The 27,500-nt window shown below is 46.4% G+C and overlaps 1 protein-coding gene across 50 annotated transcripts in view; it reads left to right on the forward strand.

Annotated features, from left to right (window-relative positions):
• The window catches only part of shot (dystonin-like protein short stop), a 433,523-nt gene that overhangs the window by 328,609 nt on the left and 77,414 nt on the right, over positions 1-27,500 (forward strand). For 46 of the 50 annotated variants that reach the window (XM_070131222.1, XM_070131219.1, XM_070131181.1 and 43 more), the window contains 21 exons: positions 7,042-7,205; positions 8,955-9,032; positions 11,348-11,463; positions 15,429-15,532; positions 15,672-15,814; positions 16,069-16,278; positions 16,388-16,645; positions 16,819-17,023; positions 17,157-17,285; positions 17,583-17,822; positions 17,966-18,207; positions 18,329-18,557; positions 18,752-19,021; positions 19,180-19,348; positions 21,356-21,537; positions 22,297-22,421; positions 22,570-22,738; positions 22,855-23,015; positions 23,147-23,306; positions 23,776-23,859; positions 24,301-24,519. In XM_070131222.1, the coding sequence (XP_069987323.1) occupies positions 7,042-7,205; positions 8,955-9,032; positions 11,348-11,463; positions 15,429-15,532; positions 15,672-15,814; positions 16,069-16,278; positions 16,388-16,645; positions 16,819-17,023; positions 17,157-17,285; positions 17,583-17,822; positions 17,966-18,207; positions 18,329-18,557; positions 18,752-19,021; positions 19,180-19,348; positions 21,356-21,537; positions 22,297-22,421; positions 22,570-22,738; positions 22,855-23,015; positions 23,147-23,306; positions 23,776-23,859; positions 24,301-24,519 (3,657 nt within the window). The remainder of the gene's footprint in view (positions 1-7,041; positions 7,206-8,954; positions 9,033-11,347; positions 11,464-15,428; positions 15,533-15,671; positions 15,815-16,068; positions 16,279-16,387; positions 16,646-16,818; positions 17,024-17,156; positions 17,286-17,582; positions 17,823-17,965; positions 18,208-18,328; positions 18,558-18,751; positions 19,022-19,179; positions 19,349-21,355; positions 21,538-22,296; positions 22,422-22,569; positions 22,739-22,854; positions 23,016-23,146; positions 23,307-23,775; positions 23,860-24,300; positions 24,520-27,500) is intronic. The other 4 variants (XM_070131229.1, XM_070131231.1, XM_070131190.1 and 1 more) reach the window with 1 other exon arrangement.

Genomic DNA, 27,500 nt, shown 5'->3' on the forward strand with positions numbered 1-27,500 from the left:
ACTATCCTTAAGATGCAAATTGATGGTAATCCGACTCATCCCGGCGCCCTCTCCGCGGTCGCCCCCGGTCAGGTGCGGAGTTTAGGGAGGGTGGAGTGGGCGGGGTGGGCGGGGTGATGGGTGTGAGGCTGTTATGAGGCTTGCGGGGCGGAGATGGCACGGAAGGGGGGAGAAGGTGAATAGGAATTATGGTATTGGCATGTGTGGCGAGGAGAGACCTGCTGAAATGGCATACGTAAATATTATTCCTTATTTGGTTACTTGTGCCGGCAAGTATTCCTCCCCCTCCCCATCCCCCTGTCTCTCTCTGTCTGTCTCTCTCTGTCTGTCTCTCTCTGTCTGTCTCTCTCTGTCTGTCTGTCTGTCTCTCTCTCTCTCTCTCTCTCTCTCTCTCTGTCTGTCTCTGTCTCTCTCTCTCTCTCTCTCTCTCTCTCTCTCTCTCTCTCTCTCTCTCTCTCTCTCTCTCCATTTTCCCTCTTCTCCATCTCTTCATATCACTTTCTCTCCCTTTCCCTAGAAAGCACTTGGTGATGATAAGGGTTATCTCGCTAATGAGGGCGTTTGTGGTTCTGGAATTAGACTTGCTCAAAAGGTTAAGAGAACAGATAATCTCTTTCGACTCACTAGTTCTTTTTTTAATTTCATCTCGTCCGTGAGATTGACCAAACTTCTGAATTTTGCATAAGTTATTCAAAATTGAAGTATTAGATTTGTCATATCAAGTCAGTTTTGAATCTGGAATTTCGCCCGCGTTCACCTGCTTGCTCGGGAGTGATGGTGATAGCGGTATGATTTAGCATCGTCGAATACAATCAGAACTAATGGATTAGTGTCAGAGGGCAGGCGTGGAGACGTTGAAAAGTGGAAGGAAAGAAGCTGAGAGAAAAGGCGGAGGTTGAGTGGAGGGAGGAGGAGGTTGGGAGAGATCTCAGACAAGATGAACCACAGGGGAAGCAAGGTTACTGTCTGGCTGCTCCCGATGTCGTGTTGTTTTTTGTAGGCGTCGCTGCAGTTGTTTGGCTCGCACGTGAGCGGGGCCTCCGAGGTCGTGACCGAATTGATACGCGCTTGACCTTGGAGGTCGTTATGGGGGATACGGGGGACGTCATCGAAGAAGTTTATTTTGACACTTGTTTATAATGACGATGGGGACTGTTATTGCCACTGTTGTTATTATTGTTGTTGTTCTTGTGTTATTGTTATTGTTATTGTTGATTTCGCCATTGTAAAGGTGATTATCATTGTGATAATGATAATGGCAATAATGATAAAATGATTATTATCTTTATGATGATTATAATGGTGATGATAATGATGAGTATGATAATGATTATAAAGAAATATGATAATGTTGAATCGTAAATGAATATTCTCATTGTTATTCATTGCTTGTTTTCGGCTTGTGTGAACACAGAATTCGTATTTATAGCTTTGTTCCCCGCGGGGCGTAAGAGGGGGTTTGCATGCTTGCGGCCAAGTGACGTAAGATTGTTTTTGCGTTGACGTGGTCGGTGCGTGACGTCGAAACGGTTCGTTCCGTCATTTTCGTAAGACGCAACTATTACCTGTCTGTACCACCTGTTTATCTTTTTGCGTGCGATGAGTTGGCTGAGTATGACTTGGTACAGTTGCATGCACGTTTATTTGTGTGTGTGTGTACGTATGTGCGTGCGGATCTGTTTGATTTTTTTTATTGTATTTTTCGACTGTTCCTTATTTCCGGTTACGTGGATGATACGAGTTTGTAATTCCTTTAAAGAATTTTGTCGAGATAGTCGGTCGAAGGCGGATGGATTTGCGAAGAATAGATCACGCCCAAGAGGCATACCGCCCATTGCTAAGGTGGCGGTGGGCGGATGGGCGGCGGTAGGCGCGGGGGAGAGCGCGGCGTGAAGGTGGTCACGGCGGAAATAACGGTGGTGGGGTCAGCGAACCGCCTCCACGCTCCGCTCCAGGTTTCCCCCTCACCCTCCTCTTGCTCCTCCCTCCCCACCCTTCCTCCTCCTCCCTCCCCTCTCTCCACCTCCTCCCTCCCTTCTCTCCACCTCCTCCCTCCCCTCTCTCCTCCTCCCTCCCCTCTCTCCTCCTCCCTCCCCTCTCTCCTCCTCCCACCCCTTTCTCCTCCATCCCCTCTCTCCTCCTCCCTCCCCTCTTTCCTCATCCTTCTTTCCTCTCTCTTCTTCCCTCTTACCTCCTTCTTCCTCCCTTTACCTCTCCTCCCACTTACCTCTCCTCCTCCCTCTTGCCTCTCCTCTCCTCTCCTTCCCCGTCTCCCCCCTCTCCCCCCACAGCACTTAGAACTCCAGGCTGCATGACGCCTGCAAGCCATATCTAGTTCACTTGTGGTGCAGATATTTTCCGGGGCTTAGATTCGCGTATTGGCGTGTTTATTTCTGCCATTGGGGTAGTTGTTTGTGCGTGGACGTCTCTCTTTCAATGGCTTACCCGTTACTGAGATCTTTTTGGGCTCGATATTCGCTGTGTTTGATGTGATGTTCGTCCTGTGGGAAGGTTTAGGACACGTCGGGGGATTATTCAACTCCGCCGTTGTAATCGTGCGAACTCCACGGCCGTCGGGACTTCGTAACCCTTTTTTTTTCTTTCTTTCGTACGCTGTAAGTCGGTGGTTGTCCCCCGCTGACCCGGTTCGCCGTTCGCGCTGGTTTCGGTAAACATCCGGTCGGGGGGAAATTGGCTGCTTCCACCCGGGACGAACGGGTGAAAAGGGGCAAGGAGCGGATTTTGGACTCTGGCTTCGCTTCCTCTTCATCCACTTCTTCCGCTTCCTCTTCATCCATTTCTTCTGCTTCCTCTTCATCCATTTCTTCCGCTTCCTCTTCATCCATTGTTGTAGATTAGATAATGAATATTTCTATCCAGCCGTCCATGTATCTGTCTGCCTATCGATCTATCTATTCACATTCATTCATTCCACCCATCCATTCATCCATCATCCAATCATGCACTCATTCATCCCATCCATCAGTCCATCCATCCATCCATCCATTCATGCGCCAGACCTCCCTTCAGAGCCTCACTCAACTAGCTGAAAAGAACGGAAACACAGATCTATTTTCCTTCTCACGTCTCGCCATCATGCATGCTGCTTCTCTCCTTCCTCCTTCCTTCCTCCCTTCCTCCCTTACTCCCTCCCTCTCTCCTTCCTTCTTCCTCCCTCCCTCTCTCCTTCCTTCTTCCTCCCTCCCTCTCTCTCTCCCTCCTTCCTCTCTCCCTCCCTCCTTCCTCCCTCCCTCCCTCCCTCCCTCTCTCTCTCCCTCCTTCCTCTCTCCCTCCCTCCTCCCTTCTCCCTTTCTCCTTCCTTCCTCCTTTCTTCCTCCTCCCTCCTTCCTCCTCTCTGCTCTCTCCAAAACTTCCTGGTACGAAGTGTTTACGGAATACGGAAATAGATGTTTCGCAAATTCGCGCACACAGACTCGAACAGACTTTTGCCGGGTGATTTTTGAAGAATCGGAAGAGTGTGAAAAGAGAACGAGGAAGAAGATGATAAAAAGATTTCCGATTTCCGGGGAGAGAGAAGGGCGGGTGGGCGGGCGGGCGGGCGGTAGGTAGCGGTGGCGGCAGCGGAATAGGAATCGGCTCGTACACTCGAGGAACGCTTTCGGTTCCAGTTGAACGTAATTCGCTTGACATTTTTTTTTATTCTGTCTCTCTCTGTCTCTCTCTCTCTCTCTCTCTCTCTCTCTCTCTCTCTCTCTCTCTCTCTCTCTCTCTCTCTCTCTCTCTCTCTCTCTCTCTCTCTCTCTCTCTCTCTCTCTCTCTCTCTCTCTCTCTCTCTCTCCTCTCTCTCTCTCTCTCTCTCTCTCTCTCTCTCTCTCTCTCTCTCTCTCTCTCTCACCCCCCCCCCCCCCCCCCGCGGTAAGAAGATTTGACGGTGGAATTTCGTGGGGGCGCTCCTGTCGCTAGGTTTCTCTTCTAGATCATCCTCTCTTTTCTCTCAACCGCTCAATTTGTTCGTAATTGCTGCTAGTCCTCCATTTCTCTCCCCGGGAATTCAATTACAATCACACGAACCGCATTATCCAAAATTATTGGCTGGGTAATGGTCTCTCTTCGCGAAAAGTTTTATCGGAAAAGATGTATGCAAACGAAAGAAATAACAAATATGCAAAGAAAAACAAACAAAGAAACAGTAAGAGTCGGCTCGGTGTCGACTCTCTGACGTTATTTGATTTCGAGTGTCGATGTCGCATCGAGGAAACTGCTACCCGGACTTTTATTCTCAGTTTTCATCATCCCAGGATCTCTTGTATCATTTTTTATTTTCACAGAAAAAAATGGAATATTAGAATAGAGTTTTACGAAAAAAACGGAAGGCAGAAGGAAAACGTGACTCGCGTCAAAGCTTACTTTCAGGTTCTGTGTCCACCGGCGTGAAGCTCCCTGGAAAGTGGCTCGCTAAGCTGCACTGATTGTACGACGCTAATTGTCCGTTCTCTGCAATTGTAATGTTGCTTATTTCGTGCGCTGGGCGGAGAGACTGAATCGAGTTGCCGTGCGTGTGTTTTTTTTATTCTGGGACGAGATTTCCGTGCTGCTTTTAAAAATGTTTCGGTTGCTGGTTTGGGTTTATTGGGATGAATTTACGTGTTGTGACGTCATAGCGACACGTGAACGCGATTGGGAAGCCGGTGTATTTCGAAGAAGGTGGTCGCTTCGAGAGAAAAATGTTTGTGGTACGTCTCCTCTTTCTCTGTGTCTTCCACTTCTCTCTATCTCTCTCATCCTATTCTTCTTCCTTCTTTCTCCTCCCCCTCACTCCTCACTACTCCTTCGCTTCATCATCACTCATCACTCACCCCTCCTGCATCGTCCTGTCCGCGACCTCGCCCTCCCCCTTTTTCCTTTTCCTGCGTCCTCAGTCCCTTTCGCTTTCTCAAAAAGGCGTTGGTACCTTTGTGTCAGGTGGGAGGCGTGCGGTGTTGGCAGCGCTGGCTGTTGGTATGCGAGTCCACGACCACGTCTCGGCTGGTGATGTCACACTACCACCTGCCTACCCCTCTTTCTCCCCCTTCCTCTCCTCCCCCTCCCCTTCTCTCTACTCTTTCCCAGTTCTCGCTATTTTCCTCCCTCCCTCTTTCTCTCTCATCTCTCTCAATTCTTTCTTACCCTCTCTTGCACCCTTCCCCCTGTCCAACGACCCTTTCCTCTCATTTTTCCGTCTTTTCGCATTCCCTCGTCTTTTTATCTCCCTTTCTTTCTTCTTATACACGACTTCCCTTACTCTCTCCCTCCTTTTGTATCTTCTTCCCTTCCTCCCACTCTCCCCCCCTCGTGATTTCTGTGAATCATCTTTCATCACGTCAATATTGGCTGCAATATTGTCCCTGACCTTCCCGTGCCACTGTCATGCAAGGGAGGGACTCACCTTCACGCACCTCTATTGTTTTTTTCTCTCTCTCTCTCCTGTTATTGTCATAATTCTACGTGTGTACATTATGGAGATGAATTACTTGGACTTTATTTTTGTGTACGAACGGAGAAATAAAAAGACAAGAAAAAACACGCAAGGAAAGAATCAGACCGAAAAATACAAAAAAGTATGATTGGAGACTGCGGGATAATAAACTGAGACGGAGGCATGTGACATGGGCATCGTCACTGGGAAATCTGAGCGTGGAATGAGTCACGGAGGGGGAGGAGAGGCAGGGAAAGAGAAAGAAAAGCGAAGAAAAATAGGGATATATTGAAGGAGGTAGAGAGGGATAGAAGGATAGAGAGAGAAGCATGATGAGTGAGCGAGGGAGGGACTGGTTGAGAGTGAGTTGATGTTTGTTTATTTTGCGTCTGTGCATGTATGTCTCCTGTATTTTTTCCCCCTCGTGGTTTTCATTCTGACATGGGAAAGGTTTTTAATTGTTAATGGAGAAGGAAAGAGAATTGGGCGTGTCATGCAGGGTGGCTGCATCATTGTGGGAACACGGAGGGAAGCAGGTGGAGGGGCGGGTAAAGGATTGTGCGTGGGTGGAGAGGGAGGGGGAGAGACTGAGACAAGGGACAGAGACTTAGATGGAGGGTTGGAGGGATGGGAAAGGGAATTGAGAGGGAAAGAAGGGAGTGAGTAGATAGGGAGACAAACGTGTGAGAAATGGACTTAGAGAAGGAAGGGAGGGAAGGGCGATAAGGGACAAGGAAGAGAAGGATTAAGAGAATGATGATGAGGACCATTACGAAGGAGAGGAGAGGGATCGTGCAGGAAACACGGTGGCTGAGTGAGAAGAGGCGAGCGTATTCTCCGCCTGACATCATCCTCGGGCCTCTTTGTTTGCTCCTGACGGGATGGCGGCTCGTTCGACACTAAATTACCGTGTTCCGGCTGCCGCGTCGGCCCGAGGGGAGGGTTCTGCATCTTTGCAGGCTGCGCGAACGATGCTGATTTTTTCCGGTTGTTTTCTTTGGAGGATAGGCGGTTGGTGTTCGCTTACATGTATACGCATTCATGTACGTAGATAAACAAGAGCAAATAACTAACAAATAAACGTATTTGGTTGTATTCGATTGTGAAGTCATCTCTTAGGAGGAGCGGCAAGGAGCAAGCGTGACTTCCAGGCTCCTCCAGGTCAATATACGATGACGTCACAAGTCAGAAGCCGACCTTTGACCCAGTATCCTGGCCGGTGCATGACTCAACGATGCCAACTCGGCTGCAAAACTTGTCCTTTCTAGGACCGCTACTTTCGGATGGCCTTCGTGGTCACGTGACCCCAAAAGAAAGGGAAATGATGTGAACGAGGAGAGAAGAGGTCTGCCTTCGATCATGAATATGGCTGCTTCTCTGTCGCGGAAACACCGTTGGGATATAATTGTTTCTTGTTTTAGAAGGAAGAAATAGGGCTTTGTTACCCGTTCTCATAATTGCAAGGTCTTAGGCTGTCTCATTTTTTTTTATTCTCAAGAGAGCAAACCAAAAGCGTTTTCTCTCGTCGCTTTTTCACATCACACCATCACATCACCATCATCCCACCATCGCATCACCGTATTCTATAGTGAACTACAACCGTTCCCTTTGCCTCCCCTTTCCAGATCTCGGATATCATGGTGGGCCAGGAGGAAAACCTGACGGCCAAGGAGGCGCTGCTGCGGTGGGCGCGCCTCACTACCCACAAGTACCCCAATGTCGACGTCAAGAACTTCACCACCTCCTGGAGGGACGGCCTCGCCTTCGTCGCCATCATTCATAGGAACAGGTTAGTTGGGTGTCCTGTCTCGCCCAAAAATTGAATACGTTTTCAAAGCAGTTCTGTCTCCCTTTCCTTTCTCCTCCGTGTCCTTCGTTTTGTTTTCCCTTTGTTGTATCCCTTGCTTATCCCTCCCTGTTTAACCCCTTTGACCTGCCCCCTTGTTCCCATCCCATCGGACGAATAACATGACATTTTCCTTGTTTTCTTTAGCATTAACTACAATTTACATTTTCACGATTTGGCTGCAATATTTAATGCATTATTTACACACTTCTCTCTTTTTTTCTTCGGTTAAGATTTGCTTTTCAAGTTAACACACTTCAAAAAATCCTTTGTCTGATTTACCACAAGCTATCTCTCTTGCATGACAGCATCTTGTCCCGAAGACTTATCCTCTGTCTAGGGATTTTCGACCGTAATGGTTCCTCAGGCTGAAGATAAGGTTGTGTCGTATATCACTGTCTGTTGTTTTTTCCCTTTGTTCTCCATTTCCATGCTCTAAGGGGACGGGCGCTCAGGGAAAGAGGCCGATTCGACTCGTCTCGAGCAGGACGGATATTTGTGTAAAATTTCATAGCGAATTGGGGAGGATTGTTTAGCGTAAGGCGGAGATGATGATAGGGGAGTTAACGGGTGTAAAATGGGGAGAATACGTGTAAACAGCTGATAGATGTAAAGAGGAGATAGTAATGTAAAGAGGAGATAGTAGACGAGAATAGTTTTTTTGGACTAATGAACTTTTGAGGTCTGTAAGAATGCGCAAGCAATGATGGGTTGGGGGATAACGAGGGAGGCAGACATAGACAGCGAAGAGAGGACGAGAACAATAGATATTTTTCCCGTTGTGGAGGAGTCCGGTAAGGTCAGCCTGATCACGAGAGTTGCAAAGTCAGCTTTTATCTTGAACAGGGAACAGAGGAACGCGCTTTTATCCCCATGCATGGCGTCAGGCACGACAACTCTCCCCCCCCTCACAATTCTCGCATGATTATTTTTACCGTTCCTCTGTTTGCTCTTGTGCTTAGAGTTAGTGTAGTAAGCGATAGTGCTTTTAGGAGGGTTGTGCTTGGGGTGCAGGTTTCAGGAATTTTGGTTATTGATTAATTTTTTTTTATTATTTGGAAAGGTAGTAGTAGTATTGTTATTATTATTGTTATGATTGTTATTATTATTATTATTATTATTATTATTATTATTATTATTATTATTATTATTATTATTATTATTATTATTATTATTATTATTATTATTATTGATATTATTATTATCATCATTATTATCATCATCATCATCATCCTTGTTTTTTGTCATTATTTTCGTAGCCTCCCCTTGTGTCTGCTTGATTTGCATGTTTGGTAACTCAAAACATTTCCTCGGTATTGACCATTGGTTTACTCATTCCTTGTTTCTAGTCTTATCTAAACACTTCCCGCTTGCTTATTTCACAAATTCTGTAAATAATAAAGAGGAATTAAACTAGATGTTAACTTGCTCATTAATTATTATTATATATATATTTTTTTTTTGGCTCAAGCTTTTTTTCTTACATTTAGGGCTAGAGGAGTGCATGTTCAGATGATTTTCTCAGAGGTAACTAAACGAAGCTAATAGCGACCACAGCTGCTGGTCTCTTGCCCACTAACTAGTCCAGCCATAGCAGTAGTGTATGTAAGTGTTAGCGAGAGCAGGCGGGTCACGCCCAACACCTGACTTGACCTGGCTTTCGTGACGTCACCATGTCTTCTTCCCCTCCAGCGAGGTCATCCGAAGCAGAAGCGCCTCCAGGAATGAAGCCTCCAAAGGGTCTGGCGGAGGGGGTCCTGAGCCCGCGCCGTAAGTCCTCTTCCCCAGCTCCCTCCCTTCCTCCCCTCCCTCCCTCCCTCCCGGCTCCCCACCACCTCCTGATTTTTTTAGGGGGGTCCCCGAAACCCTATCACCAATACTTATACCGTGGTTTCCCCTCCTATTCTCCCCCCCCCTCCACGCCCTCCCCTTCCCCTTCCCCTTCCCCCTGGTGATCTGTGCACTCTTGTTCCTGGTGCAGGCTTGCCGTGAGGAATGGTGTCCTTTTGTGCACTTTAGTTTGGGGGCCATTGCCTTTTAGAAGGGAAATGTTGCGCTGGTACGAGCTCGAACGGCGGGGCTGTGCTCGGGTAGATGTTGGTAATGTGCAATTTGCGAGTGAGTGAGTGAGTGAGTGAGTGAGTGAGTGAGTGAGTGAGTGAGTGAGTGAGTGAGTGAGTGAGTGAGTGAGTGAGTGAGTGAGTGAGTGAGTGAGTGAGTGAGTGAGTGAGTGAGTGAGTGAGAGAGAGAGAGAGAGAGAGAGAGAGAGAGAGAGAGAGAGAGAGAAAGAAAGAGAGAGAGAGAGAGAGAGAGAGAGAGAGAGAGAGAGAGAGAGAGAGAGAGAGAATTTGAATTTGAATGAATGAATGAATGTATATGCATAGTTCAAGGCTATTTAGACTGCCTTCCGGTTTGTAAATTTAGCGTAAACAAAACCTGAATGGAAAAGCCCTACCCTGAATACTGTACAGTAGCTTTAACCTTCAGTAAAGAAAAGACGAATAATACTTGAATATTACTTGTATTAAAGCTATTATCTGTAGACTAAGATGGATGGCTGTTGTAAATTATGGAGAGTGTGATTGTGACTTAGTACATTTCAGTCTTTGATTAGATTGACAGGAACTCCTGTTTGTTGCCAGACAGTGCATAGTAATACTGTAGAATGCCTAGTACCCAGGGAAGGATGCCATTAGACGGTTGCCTGTGTAGGTGGTACGACTGACTGGTTGCGGTGGCGGGGGCTTGCAGGGGCTTCCAGGGGCTTCCAGAGTGTGTTTGCGGTGATGGCGAGGCTTGTTAAGTGATCACGCCTTATTACTCCAGCCGCTTTTTGTGTGAAATTGCTTCAGTCAGAGGTTGGGAGCAGCCGAAAAGTCAATGAATGGGGTTTTGGCACGGAGTTTCGCTTTATTTTCGTGGCCTGTGTGTGGGGGGAAGAAGTCGAAGGGAGTGAAGAACGTTTCGTAAATAGAAGGATGTGTATGTGTCAGTTGTTGTGTGTATGTGTATTTGTTTCGTTTACTTGCATTGATATTCATGCATTGTATGTTTCAATGTGTGGTTGAGTAGTGTCAGTAAATGTATTAATGTGCATGTAGATATTAGTGGGAGTTAGCGTCTGCTTTAGAAAAAAAATGTGAATATATTCATGACCGTGGGCTGGCGAACGATTAGCAAGGTGTGTGTGTTTTTCACAATGAGAGCGGTTCGCCGACCGTCTAATGGAATGTGGGCGTAGGCTGACGAGGAATGCTGGTGAGGGCGTGCGTGCTGCGGGTGTGGGCGTGCGGTGACTGGTGCCCCATCTTAGGGTCCTTGGCTCTCCCCCTCTACCTGTCTCTCTATCCCCTGTTAGTGCCCTGTCCCTCCCTCCGTCCTTCACGTCTTCGAGGTTTTTGCATTCTGTTTTAACTCTTCAGAATGTGCCGAGTCATTTTGATATTCATCTTTCGAAAGAAGGATTGCTAAATGCCCTTTTTAAATATCCTGGATAATTGTATTTACGTTTTTTCTCCATTTTAATCCTTCAGTTGGCTTCCGATATACGTGGATATTTTAATTACGTTTTGTTTTTTTCCCCGGAGTGTGTTGGTTACAGGTGTGTGTTGAATGTGTAAGTAGACCTGTCTGGTACCTTGCATGTCTACCTGCATGTGCTGTATAAACATGAGCTAAGGCCACTGTATCTACTCTTGCTCCTTCTGACCTCTGAACTGTGTTGATTTACTTCGTCATTTTCCAGGCAGTTGATTTTCCTTTTTTCAGATCATTATGGATAAGATTTCATCCATGAAACGTAAAATCCGTGGAACATTGTTTTAGCACGTGAAAGAAAGTTATTTTTAAGCTTGTGTCATGTTGAGGTTTCCGAGAAGTTGAGTTATTGGAGTCATTCTCATTAAGATTTTAACATGATAACAAAAATAGAAAGAACAAAAATAGAAAGACTAAAAATAGATTTTAAGTCGATTGCTTTATTTGTGTTTACTAACGAATTCATGATGAGAGCTTTCCCAGCGGAGATCCTTTGATCACGGAATTCCACCATTGCTAATCTCCCTTTTCTCTCTTCCTTCCGACAGACCCGACCTGGTTGATTGGCGTGCCCTCCGCCAGAGGTCTCCCAGAGAGCGACTGGAAACAGCCTTTAATGTCATGGAGCGCGAGTACGGCGTCACACGACTTCTCGACCCTGAAGGTGAGTTCTCCGAGGTGCCTGTGAGGGAGAGGATGCGGGGGGGGGGGGGGGCGAGGTGGCGGGGTGGGCTGGGATTCAGAGGGGTTTAGAGTGGAGGGCTGATGGGGTTTCGACTTCTGGTGCTGCAGTTCTTGGGGTTTGAATGGGCTTGCGTTGAGTTTACTGGCTTTGCTCACCTGTTCGGGGTTATGGGAGACTGCCGGTGGGGGCTTAGGGTTAAGGCGATAACTGTTCTGTAGGTTTGGGGCACGTTTGTCTTTCTTGAAGGCTGTGACGTCATCAGCTGTGGGGTACGGTGGGAGTTGAATTATAGTTTTTTTTGTTCTGTCTGTTTGAGGTTGAAGGTTTGACCACGCCAGATAAGAACAAAAAGCCTACGCCCCTCCAGGAATAACCAAGGCAGCTCGGCTCGGGGATCAACATGGGAACTACAAAGCCCTGTCTACGCCCTCCCTTAAACTACCGTTCCAATAACCACACCCACACCCACGCCGGCGCGAGTCTAAACTAGTGTATGTACAGTCCAGCCCACCTCAACACCTACATAATTATTGGACCCAAACAGATGAAGGGAATGTCATGAGTCTTATTGGGTCGTAAAATAAACGTCGACGTGGACGATTGTTTGAGGAACGAGGCGAGGCGCATCAGAATCATGTTATTTTGAGGCTGTCGTCATTGCGGACTCTCACCAAGAGACCGGAGCCGATAATCAGGATCAGAGAAGGGTACGGCAGGGAGGGCATGTCAATTTAAACAAAGCAGTGGGGAAGGAGATGAAGAGGGAGAGGAAGAGAAAGAGAGAATGAGTGAGTGGAGGAACTGACTCATCGAGTGTTTGGGCGAATGAGGCGGGCAAGAGGGACAGAGTGTCACTCACTCCTTCCTCCCTCCGCAATCTGCCGTTTTACAGCTCGATTGGCTGAGTCATGATGATTGGTAGATTTCGCGACGCCCTAAAGCCAAGGCGACTTGTTTGGGTGTAGTAATGAGTAATTGATTTGGGTTGCTCGTTCATTTAGTGGGCGGGGTAATTGCGTGGGGACCTCGGGCTTTTTATGTTTATTAATTTCTAATATTTAAGTCTAATAATTTATCTGTTCTCGACATTATTTTGGGATACGTTTTTTCCATGGTATCGCCTATTAAACCCATAATGCTCTTTGGTCTTGAGTGAGACGAAAATGAGCATCCATGTGGTGGAGAGGCGATGTCCAGGTGGGGGGTGGGGGTGGGGGTGGGGGTGCAAAGAAAGGTTTTGTAGAATCATCTTACAAATACTTGTTCGGCCATAGAAGGGGCGCTCTCAAGCAGTTGCCAACAATAGGTTATCTGTTTTTATGGACCCTTGCATGGCTTAAGCAAGTAGAGTTTCTCTGTGAGTAAACCATTGCCTATTCTGGTGCGATTAGCTCTGGATTAGTCTACAATGACGTAACTGAAAGGAGATCGGAAATCGCCAGCCGAGAACATGTTCGCCGTTTGAACTGCCGCCATAGAATCCCACACCTGTTCAACACTGACACACTACACGTCGTTTAACAGGGTAGATTGACCGCAGCGAACCATTTAACGACCTGTTTATACATACACATACGACCCCAGTGACAAAAATGTTTTGAATTACACTTTTGTTAAAGAGACATATTGATTTATTGTCACCTGAGGGGGCCGTGTCGCCAGTGTGGTCCCCTCCCCCTCCCCCTCCCCACAAACACTCACTATACACGATGGGTGACTTTCACTTTTATCCTTATTTAGGCGGTTAGGCCGAGGACCTGGTGACCCAGAGCCAGTTTTTGCACCGCATTTTGGGCGTGGGCGTGATACGTTTAGGGATAGCTCGGATTTGCTTGTTTGTGCAGGCCGTTTACCCCCGAGGATGCACGCGGCCGGCGTTGGGAATGAAGGAGCTGCCTCGTGCGATGTGACCCGTTTGTTTACGCTGTCAGCTGTGGCGCGTTGATGTCGGGGGCAGTTGTTTATGAATGGAGGATTAAGGTTTCATTTTTTCAACGATTAATCTTGCTAGCCATTCGCATTGTATTTATTGCCATTGCAGGAAAATTGAATGCAGCTTAATGTTGATCGTCTGTTGATATATGATGGGGGTACGAAGAAAAGTATTATGTGCCTATTGTGTCGAGGGTGACTCATACATCATGCCCTTTCTAGTACACGCTCACAATCCAGCGATTGATTCTGGAAATAAGGCGGGGGAAGAGAGAAAACGGAGGAAGCGGGGGTTACGAAGGAAGAAGAAATGAGTATAGGGATATGGGAGAGGAGTAAATGGTGCGTTGTGAATACACACACACACATGCACATACACATACACATACACATACACATACACGCACACATACACGCACACGCACACGGACGCATGCACACACACACACGCACACACACACACACACACACACACACACACACACACACACACACACACACACACACACACACACACACACACACACACACACACACACACACACACACACACACATATATACATATACACATACACATACACATACACATACACATACACATACACATACACACACGCACGCACACTTACGCTTACACACACACGCGCGCGCGCGTACAATGAAAATAAATGTTGATGTATTTTTAGCTTGAAAGCTCAAGGGACGATTTAGGCAATGCCCATATCTTAAGACTTTTAAAGTCCAAGTGAAATGAAGATATTGAATGAGCGGCGGACGAGCTAACCGAGGGCCACAGTGCGAGATTGGGCGGGGGGAGGAAGGGGAACCGGGAAGGGTGGGAAGGGTGGGAGGGGGAGGGGAGGAGCCACGACGAGTTATTTTATGCCCGATGGCCGAAAAAGGACACACGCCGTTGATGCGCGATGAGAGTGGGATGTACAGGTAGTAAATTATCCGGCGAGACGCTGTGTTTACGAGACCGGGGGTTCGGGGCTTCCCTTTTAAGTACTTTCGGAGGCTTTCGGGTTTGTGTGAGTCGGGAGGCCTGGAGCTGTGGCCGCACGGGTGGGAAGGGGTGGGGGCGGGGATGATGGGTCGGGGCTCATTTTGCTACTTTTGGATATGCTTTTGCAGAAAAAAAACGATGTCTACTTTTAGGACAAAGCTAAAACAAAATACAGTAGCCCAACAGATGCGATTATCAGTCACATGCAAGGGAATTTCGCCCCTTAAGTGCTACTCCTGGGAGCTCTCGCCACAGCTTGGAGTGGTCTGTCGCTTTTGCAAAACCTGTCTGTTTATGTGACATTATAGCGACGCCGGGCTGTGAATGTAAAGCTCGCGCCGGCATTCATATATGGATGCGAGACAAATATGTAATGATCAGTACTGGCCGGCTGTGTTGCCAGGGCTCTTGTCCCACGTGACCTTGGCCGCCATGCGCTGGCTGGGACCGAGAGGAGCGATACGGGAGTAGCGCTGGTGAAAAATGTAATGTTCATAAAATTAAACGAAGAACAAGGGGCGCTGAAGATGGAATTATAACAACGGTTTCCAAACATGGGGAAACAATACACCAGAGAGATAAGGCAAGGCGAGGAGGAGGAGGCGAGAACGCTGGCGGGCAAGGGAGAAGAAAGGGTGAGGATGGGGCCGAGATAAGCATCGGGCAGGGAGGTGAGGGCCGACACACGCGCCGCCGCCGCCTCGATGTGACTCACCGTCGGGAGGGGCCGCTGCAAACGTTCCCTCGGGTCACGTCGCACGCGCCTCTCGGTTGGCATTCCGTGCGGGATTGGGCGTGGGCTGAAAGTTTGGCTGGTTAGGGTTGATGTTCTTTTAGGGTTCATATGTTGTCTGAGATAAGTATTCGTGGTGATCTAGGAAATGTTTACTTTGCGTTATTCTTCTTTTAGTCTTTATTTTATTATCTATGTTTGTGGTAAGCAGTAGTCGCTTATAAAATCCGAATAATAACGATGTTACTTATGTTACTCTAAACCCCGACAGATGTTGATACCCCGGAACCAGACGAGAAGTCGTTGATTACGTACGTGTCGCAGCTCTATGAGATCTTCCCAGAGCCACCCTCTATTCATCCCTTGTTCAACATTGTAAGTACTGCTATCTTAGCTGTTCTCTTGACTTCCCTGATGCCAAATACTGAATTATATGATATAGTAAAGCAGTAATGTGTGGATGTGAAAGTTGTAGATGTAAGAGCTTTAAACACACGTACTTATTTGGCGACAGGAGGCGCAACGCAAGCTAGAAGAGTACCGAGAAATGGCCACCACCCTGCTACACTGGATCCGCGAACACACCTCCATCATGAGGGACCGCCACTTCCCTTCAAACACTATCGAACTCAAGAGAATGGCCCAAGAGAGCACCAGGTCAGGAGGACGATGCGTTTGGTTATTGTTACTGAAATTATTATTGTTGTTGTTATTGTCATTATTATTATTGGTATTGTTTTTTGTAGCTGTCATCGTTGTTGGTATTGCTATTGTTATTCTTGTTGTTGTTAACATTATTATCATTATTTGTATCGTTTGTCATGATTAGTGTTATTATTATTATTATTAATACAATCATCATTATTCTCCTCACCACCATCGTTCATCTGACGTTTTTTCTCTACATCTAGATTCCGACAAGAAGAAGTTCCTCCTCGACTGCGTGACAAAAACAACTGTCAACGTTTGTACCGAGAGATCCAGAAGCTCCTTGACGGCACGGGCTTCCTGGAGGACGAGCTGGCTCCTGAACTCCACTACAACAACGTCGACGCCGAGTGGAACAAGCTCATGTCGCTCTTCCAGGAGAGAGACGATGCCTTACACGATTCCTTGTCCGGGTAAGCAGCTGTACAGTTTAATGTTCATGATAACGGAGGAAATTTGTGTAGAGATAATTACGGTTCCCTTTTTCTCGGCTTTCTCTTATTTTTATGTTGTTTACCCCAGTGCCGACAGACTCCAGCGACTGGCGGAGAAGGTTCACCGCGAGATCAAGCAGACCGAGATCACTCTGGAGGAGGTCGAGATCCGCATCGAGGACGAGGCGAGAAGAGTGGAGCGACTCCACCCCATGGATGCCAAACGAAACTGTGATGCCTTGGACGGAGAGTTGGCTCAGTGCGAGGATACGATCAAGACCCTGCACTCCGACGTCAAGGTCCTCCGCGACGGGAAATACCACGAGGCCCCCACGCTTCACAAGAGGTGCGTGCGCCCCTGGAGGTTGAGAGGGGTCGAGGAGGCAATTCCAACGCCCGTAGAACATTGGCTTATTTTAAAAAAATGTCAAGCCAATTGTGACCATCGTGATAGTTTATATATTTGATACATCCTGGCACCTATATATATATAGCTTGAATCTCATTTCTTCCCCATAGGGTTGTGAAACTAGAAGAACGATACGTAAGTGTGAGGACCCTATTCGAGAACCGCCTGCTTATAGTTCTTAACAATAGATCGTTTACCCAACAAGAATCCTACACCACCACCAAGAGAATAGTTGTTTCCGAATCCCGACTTGTCGATACGAACGAACACTTCCGGTTCCTCCAGGAGTGTATCAACTGGTGCAAAGACAAACTTGTAAGTAACAGTGTTTTATTTATTCTTCTGATCTACGATAATGGCAAGAACGATGATTACGTAAAATATACACGTTGAACTATACACGTGGAATTAAGTAAAGGGACTCAAGATTTATCACTCTCCCCCGCAGAAAAAGTTGAACGACAGCGAATACGGCAATGACCTGGCAGCTGTGGAGAAGGAGTACGACAGCCACCAGAAAGAGCACAAGATCATCCATCAGTTCCACACTAATGTCGACAAGTGTGCAGCCGAAGAGGTAAAGGGCACCTTGGAGGCTGTCGAGAGGACGGCTGGGCGGTTGGGAGGGGAGGGTGGGGGAAGTACCGCCCCCCGCTCCCAGCTGTACTGTGTATTGATTGTTACTTTCGTTTCGTTGAAATCTCTGTACGTTCGTTGCTTATGGTTATTTATTGCATAGCAAAATGTATTTTTTGTGAATTCACGAGTTGTGAATTATTTAGTTGGTATTTCCAATAGGCTTTAGTATGAATGGTTTTAATTAATCTATTTAATTAGTACTTATCAGAGTATGTAATTTGTTTTGTTCTCGCAGAGTAACTTCAGCGGTGAGGAGCAGCAGGTGTACATCAACCTGTTGTCTCAGCTGCGTAAGATCTATGCAGAGCTTCTCTCCCTGAGCAACAAACGTGTGTCAGACTTGCACAGCCTCCTGGATTTCCTGCAGGCTGCAACACAGGAGCTCATTTGGCTCAACGAACGCGAGGAACAAGAGCTGAACAGAGACTGGGCTAACAAGAGCTTGAACATCAATGACGTAGAACGATACTATGAGGTAATGTATTCACTGAAATCATGCTAAAAAGTAAAGCTCATTTATATGTCTACAGTAGTTTATTAAACAACTTAATATTGTGACGACGATTATTTACACTGACATTTCCAATAACGCATTTTTTTTTGTTATAACACTTGCAGAAACTCATGAGCGAACTCGAAAAGAGAGAGGTGCAGTTCAGCGCCGTGCAAGACCGTGGCAACAGCTTGGTCATTGGACACCATCCTGCCAGCAAGACCGTGGAGGCGTACCTGGCGGCCATGCAGACGCAGTGGCAGTGGCTCCTGGAGCTGACCCTGTGCCTCGAGACGCACCTCCAGCACGCCTCCCATTACCACACCTTCTTCACTGACATCGCTAACGCCGAGCAGTGGATCATGGCGTGAGTTTCTGCTTTACAATGGTTTTGCTGTGTATTTCAAAGGAATCGCAGTATATGTCAAAATGAAAGAAAACAAGTACATCTATTTACATGGCATATATTTTTCTATATTTACTTGTAGACAAGATGAGAAGCTGAACACCACGTATTCGACGACGGACTTCGGTTTGGATGACGGCGAACAGCTCCTGCGCGAGATGCAAGACATCCGGGAAGAGTTGTCCCAGTTCAACTCGACTGTGGATGAACTGATCAACAGGGCCAAGTCCGTTGTTCCACTCAAGCAACGCAGACAGACACTGAGGCAGCCTACGTCTGTCACTGCAATTTGCAACTACAAGAAGATGGATGTAAGTATATATTTTTTTCTTCAGTCAAGAGTAAAAAAAAATCGGAACAAGTGATTAAAATGAACTTGATTATCCAACCACTGAAACTCCGAAGCACTGTCTGGTCACGAGGAAAAACGAACACTTGACGCACCATTTATCCCACATTCTTGTAATACTTTAAAATTCAACACGCGCTCGTTTGTCCCTCTTAGATGAGCATCAACAAGGGCGAGCGTTGCACCGTGCATGACAACAGCAACAGAGTCAAGTGGAGCGTGGTGACAAGCTCGGGCAGCAAGGGCTTGGTGCCAGGCGTCATCTTCACCATCCCGCCGCCAAACCAGGAGGCCATCGACGCCGCCGAAAAGCTCAAGCGCCAGTACGAGAGGTGCATCGCCCTTTGGCAGAAGAAACAGCTGCGTATGCGTCAGAACATGATCTTTGCTACCATCAAGGTTGTGAAGAGCTGGGATCTTGCCCAGGTAAATTTCTTCGAGAACTATGTCATTTTTTCCACCCATGAATAAATGCTTTAAAATATGATCCTCCCTAACATATCTGTGGTGTGTAAAGGACATCGAAAATATAATGATATAGTACTTTGCAAATAAAAGATATGCCATTATCTCTTTTTTCGCAGTTCATTGCGATGGGAGCAGAGCAGCGCAATGCCATCCGTAAGGCGCTGAACGAAGACGCTGAGAAATTGATCCAAGAAGGAGACCCGAACGATCCTCAGCTGAGACGACTGAAGCGAGAGATCGATGAAGTCAACAGACTCTTCGATGAATTTGAGCGCCGTGCAGCCGGTGAGTGTTAACCTTTCAAATATATATGATGATGTATGATGATGTTCCACGCTGGGAGATATTTATGAAGTAGTATATCCTTTAGAAATATGATAGTGCCCCCTTTAAATGTTGACTGTACATTGCTTTGCTTCCGTACGAGACAGAGAGAGAGAGAAAAATCTATGTATATATAAACGGTAAAACAACGATTATTTTTGTGTGTGTGTGTTTCGCTAGATAATCCATATACATGGTGTCAAGAACTGCCGGAAATTCACATGCAGTGGGTGATATTGGAATCAGTATGTTATAACAAAATGCGTACATTTTTGTACATTTGTACATTCACCCATGCTGCCCTCACGCTAAGTTTCCCCGTACCGTCTCAGGGATGTTGTTGTCCTGTTGAAATAATGCAGCTGTATGATGACTCAGGCGGGGACTGCAGTCTGGATTGATTTCCGAGAGAAAACGGGAACTCGAAGGGAGAGCAAGCGAGAGGGAGGGAGAGGGAGGGAGAGTGCGAGAGTGCGAGAGAGGGCAGCACTGGTGGACGTCGTCTAGAGTTTTCCAACATGGCTGCTTCCCTCCAGTCATGTTGTCAGTCATTCGCTCCTCCTTGGTGCTTCCACTGCATTCTCTAAACACCGTTTGTGATATTTAGCGTCGGGAATAGCTTTCTTTGTTGAAACCGTAGTGTGTGCCAAAAAGAAGCCTTGTGTGTGTTTTGTCTTTACGTTGCTGTGATATTTTCGGTTGTGAAAAGTCCACGATGATTCCGCCGTACGGGTATATGTCTGTGTTGGGGCAGATCTGGGACACTCAAGGGAAGATTTTTAAATGTAGATTAAAGAAAGCAGCCGAGGATACCGAAGGATACCTCGAGGGAACCGTGTTGTTCCTCCACAAAGTCGTTTTAGCGGAGAATTCTAAAGTGTGTGAGAATGCACAGTGCAAATGCAGTTGCCACGATGACAAGAAGGGCAGTGCAAACGACGAGCCCTTCTTCGAAACCTCAGAAAATCTCGACGAAACAGGAAATCTGAATGAAAGTGGATTTTCTTCGTCTTTCCACGAAGCGGATGTGTCTAGAGAAGGTAAAATGTGTTTTGCATTTGAGCGATGTTGATTTCTTTCCGCTGTCTGGCCACACCTGCGTAGTTCGAGACATGTCATGCAGATGGATCAAGGATGTATTTTTTTTATTAAATAACGGGGCAGTTAAGTATAGACATAAATTGTAATAAGACTTGTATAAGACGTCTACAGTATGTTTGCTTACCAATATTTTTCCTTGATAGACACCAGTGTAATGTACTCTATCGCGTCATGGGTTTATCAAAATGTAAACATAGTTATAATTTATTTTGCGATTTCATTAGTATTTTAATCAAATGGAAAATTGCATGTTATTGCTGTTCAAGATGAATTTGATTGCAGTTTAGATACTGAGACGCTGAGCTGCGGCCGAGTAAATGACATTGGAGCGCCTGGAATAAAACCACTTGAGACGACCGTCGTAACTTTACACTATGATGTCTGTCTCTGGCGTTGAATTTACCTCGAACAGTGCTTGTCGTGGCATTCTCTCCCGTCACATTTCCCTTCATTTGTAATAATGTAGATAAAACCTTAAGTTCATGTTTAAACGACGATGAAGTGACGATAAAACGAAGTATACGCCTTGCGTGAGTCATGTTTGAAATAGTATCCCCTCTCTCGTCGAAAAATAGAAAACTGGAACCAGACTACCTGGGGCTGCATTGCTTAACCTTAGCTTGTATATTCACGGTAGTCTAACTTTGCATAAATACATTTTCTTCGGATTTAAATGTTTTTGCAACGCATTTAAAAATATGAATTTAAGGGGGTTGACCAAATACAAATCTATTCATTAAAAGTGATTCATACATTTGCTTTCTAAATTCCCCAAGAGAGATGTACAACTGTCTGTTCTTTTTATCTTATCTACTATAGACTGGATTTGGACAAAATAAAGAATGATTACGCTGTGTTTCCCTCCAGAACCCAAGCCAGGGGCAGTGCTGTCCGACCAGTGCAGCAGCCTGAAGGAGTACCTCGACATGATGGAGAAGACGCTCATCCAACGGTGCCTTGCTGCCATTCCGCGGGACCTGGACCTCCTTGAGCAGCTGGTCATCGAGCACAAGCAATTCGAGAACGACCTCTCCTCGCATGAGCTGGAGGTGAGGATGCCGATGATGCTGTGCGGTTTAGGACGGAGAGGGAGAGGGAGAGGGAGAGGGAGAGGGAGAGGGAGAGGGAGAGGGAGAGGAGAGGGAGAGGGAGAGGGAGAGGGAGAGGGAGAGGGAGAGGGAGAGGGAGAGGGAGAGGGAGAGGGAGAGGGAGAGGGAGAGGGAGAGGGAGAGGGAGAGGGAGAGGGAGAGGGAGAGGGAGAGGGAGAGGGAGAGGGAGAGGGAGAGGGAGAGGGAGAGGGAGAGAGTAGACAAATGGATAGAGAGAATAAGTAGATGAATGGATAGAGAGATAGGTGAATAGACGGATAGATGGATAGACGAAAATACAGATAGATAGACGGAAATACAGATAAACGGATAGAGAGACAGATAGACAGACAGAGAGACAGAGACAGACAGATAGTCAGACAGACAGATAGACAGATAGTCAGACAGACAGATAGACAGATAGTCAGACAGACAGATAGACAGATAGTCAGACAGACAGATAGACAGATAGTCAGACAGACAGATAGACAGATAGTCAGACAGACAGATAGACAGATAGTCAGACAGATAGACACAGATAGACAGATAGTTAGACAGACAGACAGACACAGATAGACAGACAGACGGAAAGAAAGAGAGGGAGAGAGGTGGTAGATAGATAGGTTGATAGATGTACAGCTAAATAGCTATATAGATAGGTTGTTAGATAGAGTTGTTTCTACGGATTACTGATCATGGTATTTTCTGCCCTTGCCTCAGGTTGAAAGCATCCAGAAGAACTACCAGAACTTGACCCGACGAACGCCTGCCATACAACGCCAGGTCGAGTCCATCACACAACAATGGGATCGCATCTGGGCCCTCTCGCATGTGTATATCGAACGGTATGTCACCTTTATGGAACGTTACGCTTGGTTGGAACCAAAACTTAGCTTCGGAATGCAGTAATTAGTGTCACGTGTCGATGCCAGAAAGTGCCTTCGAATATTTTGCTCTAGGAATAAAGACGCTTGTTTTTAACTTGTTTTATAGAATGAAGTGTGTCGAGATGGTTGTGACTGGTATTGAGGAGGGAACCCAAGTCGTGTCCGAGGTTGAGCTGAAGCTTGCTGAGCACCAAGACCTGCCTGACGAACTCGATGACTTGGAGCGAGTTCACCAGGAACTCCTCGACATCCAGCAGATTGTCCAAGATCACCAGGTATGTATTGCAGCTGTAGTTTTTTTATTTTTTTTTAGAAAGTTTAGAAACCATTCCCTTCAATTACAACAAGGCACCAAAAGAAAATAAACCCCAAACAAAAATTTCTCCTACAGGTGTTGATTGATCGCCTCTTAGAGGAGTGTCGCAATGTACGCACACTTGTAGTCAAGTCGAGACCGAGTCAGAAGATCCACCCGGATGTAGACAGATTAGAGGAGGACGTGAGAAAGTTGCGCATGCGCTGGGAGAACATCTGCTCGCAGATTATTGAAAGGTTAGCTTTCTCAGACTTCTCAGGGTCTGTTTTACCACATTATGTTGTTACCGGTACTTCCTTCTATATTAAATGTAAAATAACACAAATCAAGTGGATCTGTTTTGAAATGCCTTGCTTGATTGACCCAGGTTGCGAAGCTGTGAAGCTGCATGCGAACTCCTCACCAAGTACCGCAATGGCCATGATGTGGAGAAGGTGGACCTCAGCGACTTCGAGACTGGCCTCCGCAACCAGAAGATTGAAGACCTCGGACCTTCTGAGGCCGAGCTAGAACTAGAGAGGTTGAGGGTAAGCCGAAGCCCTCCATACAGCAAAAAATCTGTTCTTTCTGTCAATATTCTCTCTCTTGCAAATCCCTTGCTCTCACAGAGATACGGTTCTGCTCTTTTTTAACTCGTGGGATTCTTTTTTCAAAAAAATATCCTTATCACATCCCCCCAAAATATAGAAAATATACATTTTCAACTCTCCCATTTTATTCTACAACTGTATTTCCTTTCAGTACTAACTCGGTAACCAAATGCTATCACAAACTCCTACCCCACAAAACTCCCCTCGAAATCCTGTATCCTTAAGCCCTTGCGCCCCTGAACGAAGGATCGCCGGACCCAAATTTTGACTTTTCAGGTCTCGACTGAAGACAAAGAAGAAGGACACGGACTGTTTGTGTAATTGTAATTGTTTATCTTCATCTTTTCCAGGATTTACCATCTGTCTTACTTTCCAGGGTATTAATGCTAATACCTTCTCTTTACAGAGCATGTACATGAAAATTATAGCGAAGAAAACAAGCATAGAACATGTAAATACCCTTGGCGGCCGATTCATACGGGAAGCCAAGGTATGTTTCACATAAGCACAGGCACACACGTACATTTTTAGCACCCAAAAAAATATCACAGTATCCGGTCACTATTTTTGCGTCACCTGAATCCGATTATTGATTAAACGATTTTTTTGGTTTTCGAGTTCATTGCAGGTTTTTCCAGGTGATGACTTTTTCAGATATCTCCCATGTACATTCTATTAAAATTTCAGTTTCATTACTCAAAGCATGCATTCCTTGTTACAGGATAACTGAGAATAATAAATTGGCATGTAAATATAATGTAATCAGAGTAATGTTGGTTTAGTTATTATAACTTGCTTTCGGTGGCTTTGTCTCTCTCTCTATCGCTAATTCTGTTCACAGCAACCAAAATAAGAAAAAAAGAACATGCTTCGTAACCCAAAATAATAATAACAAGTACTAACCTCCACTAATTTACAACACCCTCTGTAGATCTATGACTTGCGCCTGTCCCAGTACAAGGCAAGTCTAGAAGAGGTACACCCTAGTCTGGACGCGAGCCTAAGGAAGAGGCCTCGCATCCAGAGTGGGGAAGAGAATGTGGCTCAGCAGCTGGACAAGCTCAACGCCCAGTACCAGTTCATCGCCGACGAAACTTACGACCGAATCGCCAAGATTTACAATCGGTTCCGACATGAGAAGAAATTCAACGTAAGTACACGCAACCCTGTTTCTGTCCTCCGCACTGACACTTGACACTCACTCTTGGTTGCAACTCGATGAGTCCACATGATGGATTTTTTAACTGAAAGCTACACAGATAAGTTTTATAGATTATTAATATAGTTCTGAGTTATTGCTTGTGAAAAACACAGCAAACACGTGAAGTGAGTGTCTGTATGTATATGTGTATACGTTTATACGTATACGTATATACATATATACGTGTCACATATATAAGTGTATTTATATATTTACATATAAACATGTATAAATGTACACAAATATGGATGCACATAACCAAACACAGTGACAAAACACGCACAGTTTATATATTAACAATATCAGTGAAAGGGATGCACTGTCTCCACTCACAAGAGAATGGGGAATAAGCATGTTGTTTATATCGTATAACCATAAATCTTCTGACATGGATATATTTACGATTTTGGAGCGGGTCTTCATATAAGGTCATTAACTCTGAACATTAACACATACGAACCTCACGTAAATGCATGGTTGATTAGGTTACTGATTCGCTACAGGTGATTGAATATTAAGCTCAGTTTTTATAAAATTATATTTGTTCATTTATTTATTTAGTGTTTACAATTTGCACAACCCTTAGGACGTTACACCAAGTTTGTAATTGATTAAAAAGCAGGTTTATAAGGAAGACGACTCTCGCTATGAAATGAATCGGTGTTTTCAAGAGGCTGTGTGTTTAGTGACCGGATGCAAGCCTCTTTTACGGAAAAGATAATGGTTGGCGCAGTGTTCGGTTTAACTTGCTTACGCCGATATATAACAGATGGCGCTGTTCATAAGAAAGGTGATTGCAACCATTGTTTGTGGACGATTAGCTGTTGACAATTCAGCTGAATCATTGGCATCGATCCAAAGCGGGAGTGCATGCAAGGTTAAGAAATATAAGCAAGCCCTGCCACACGCCCCTGGAGGAAGGGTAGGGTGGGAGGGGGGAAAGCATGACTTGCATAACCAGCGGTGAGGAAACCCGGCAAGTTACGGTATGCATTTCATTGACTGCATGTCAGCTGCTCCGAACAGTCTCCAGTGGCGACTCGGGTGTCTTGGAAGGTGAAATCAGAGGATCGCCTCGGGGGTTAATTGCAGGTGTTGATGTCGAATGAAGATAAGATCGCCGTCATGTGAGCTGCCAGGCCAAGGCCATGCGCAATCGCAGATAAAACAGCAAACCAGAGGGAAGAGACAGAGAGGGAAAGGGGGCGGAAAGGATGATGAGGACCGGGTTAGCAAAGGACGGTGATAGATTAGCAGGCAAGTTTACCTAAGGGAATAGGGAAGCGGTAATAATTAAATAAGCTAAAGGGAGCGGAGGCAGTGCTGTACTTGTGTACAGTAGAAGAGGCAGCGGTAATGCACATGCAAGCAAAGGAGGGGGAGGCAGTAATGCACATGCAAGCAAACGAGTGGGGCAATAATGCACATGCAAGCAAGTGAGGGGGGCAATAATGCACACGTAAGCAAAGGACGGGTAAGCAATAGACGTGCAATAGACACCCAAGCAGATCAGCCATGGGCGCGGAGACGGCAGCAGACGGGCGGCGAGTGTTAATGAGGACCGCCACCCAAGGGGCAGGGGAGCGAGTTCATGCCGCTCCATATGTGGATGTTGCTCACCCACAGGATCGCGTTAGAATAGATAATGTAGGGGGAATTTGCATTGCGACGACCCGGAGCGCTTTCCGAATAACAGAATGTGGGATTTTATTCGGGGTTCGGGGCCTGGTGTCGTGGGATCGATATTGATGAGGCAGGGGAAGGGGGATCCAGAGAATTGTTTGTTCGTTATTTGAGTGAGGAGTCGATTTACAGAATTTCCAAAAAAAAATATAGGGAAAGAAAGATTGTTGAGACAGCGTGTGACGGCGGCGAATGAAAAGCGAGTGAGCTACGTGGGGAGCTGAATGCGGTGCTGAATATCATGACGACGGTTAAGGGAGGGGCAAGAGGGAGGGGGGAGGGACGAAGGATGGAGGTAGGGGGAGGGGCAAGGGAGCGAGGGAGGGAGGAGGGCTCTGGGCGGAGTGATCTGGAATGGAGCCCACCGCCTCCCTTATATGGACTCAGCCAACACTAGCCTTACCTACTTCGCCTCCACAGCCCGACCGAGGAATAAATATTGATACATACGCTAGCTAGAAGCACATTTCCTCATACATACCTTCGCCAGGGACGAAGAAGGGCCTTTTTTACTTGTAAATCGCATTATAGACGAGGTTTTAAGAAACAGACAAGCGTGTGGGCGGCGAGGGCGTAGGCGGGAGGTGGCGAGGTCAGGACAAGAGGGACACCCAGTAGGAGTGGGCAGTATGTTACTTATTTCCTCCTCGATCTCGCTGGCGATAGTCTTTATCGAGTGCTGGCGTCATTTCACTTTTATTTTCGTCCTCCGAAAAACGTGTTTGCCAACGGGAAAAAAGCCGTGTGGTTAGTATTATTCACGCGGTGCCCACGACTTAGCAAGGTGACGGAGCCTAATGTATGATGATGAAGTGTGAGATGACGGAAGCCTGCGTTGGGTGGTATCGGCGGGAATTTGTGTGTAGGCGGGACAAGGGGCGAGGTCTTAGTGTGCCGGAGCGGGTGGGCGGAGACGAGGACTTGCTTGTCCACGCCCGTACCCCGTCGGCTTATGGGGTTCGTTTGCTATTGTTGATAATTAGCCTCCCTGTTGTAGAGGATGGCATTCGTTGTGGGATGCTTAAATTGATAAATATCGTGTTTGCCTGGAAAAGTCGGTAGATCCGTTACTTTAATGGGTAAGAAATCCCGGAGAATGCACTACCCCGCTTCCTTGTTAGACGGCTACACCTGAGGGTTGTTTTATCAGAAAAATGTGACGTCACGCGTGTGTAGGCGGGGACTAGACTGACATGTCTCCTCTCCCTTCGAGAACATTGTGGATATGCAGTCTCGTTATCTCACCA

This window comes from Penaeus vannamei, chromosome 16, assembly GCF_042767895.1.
Source record: "Penaeus vannamei isolate JL-2024 chromosome 16, ASM4276789v1, whole genome shotgun sequence".
NCBI classification, from domain to species: domain Eukaryota; kingdom Metazoa; phylum Arthropoda; class Malacostraca; order Decapoda; family Penaeidae; genus Penaeus; species Penaeus vannamei.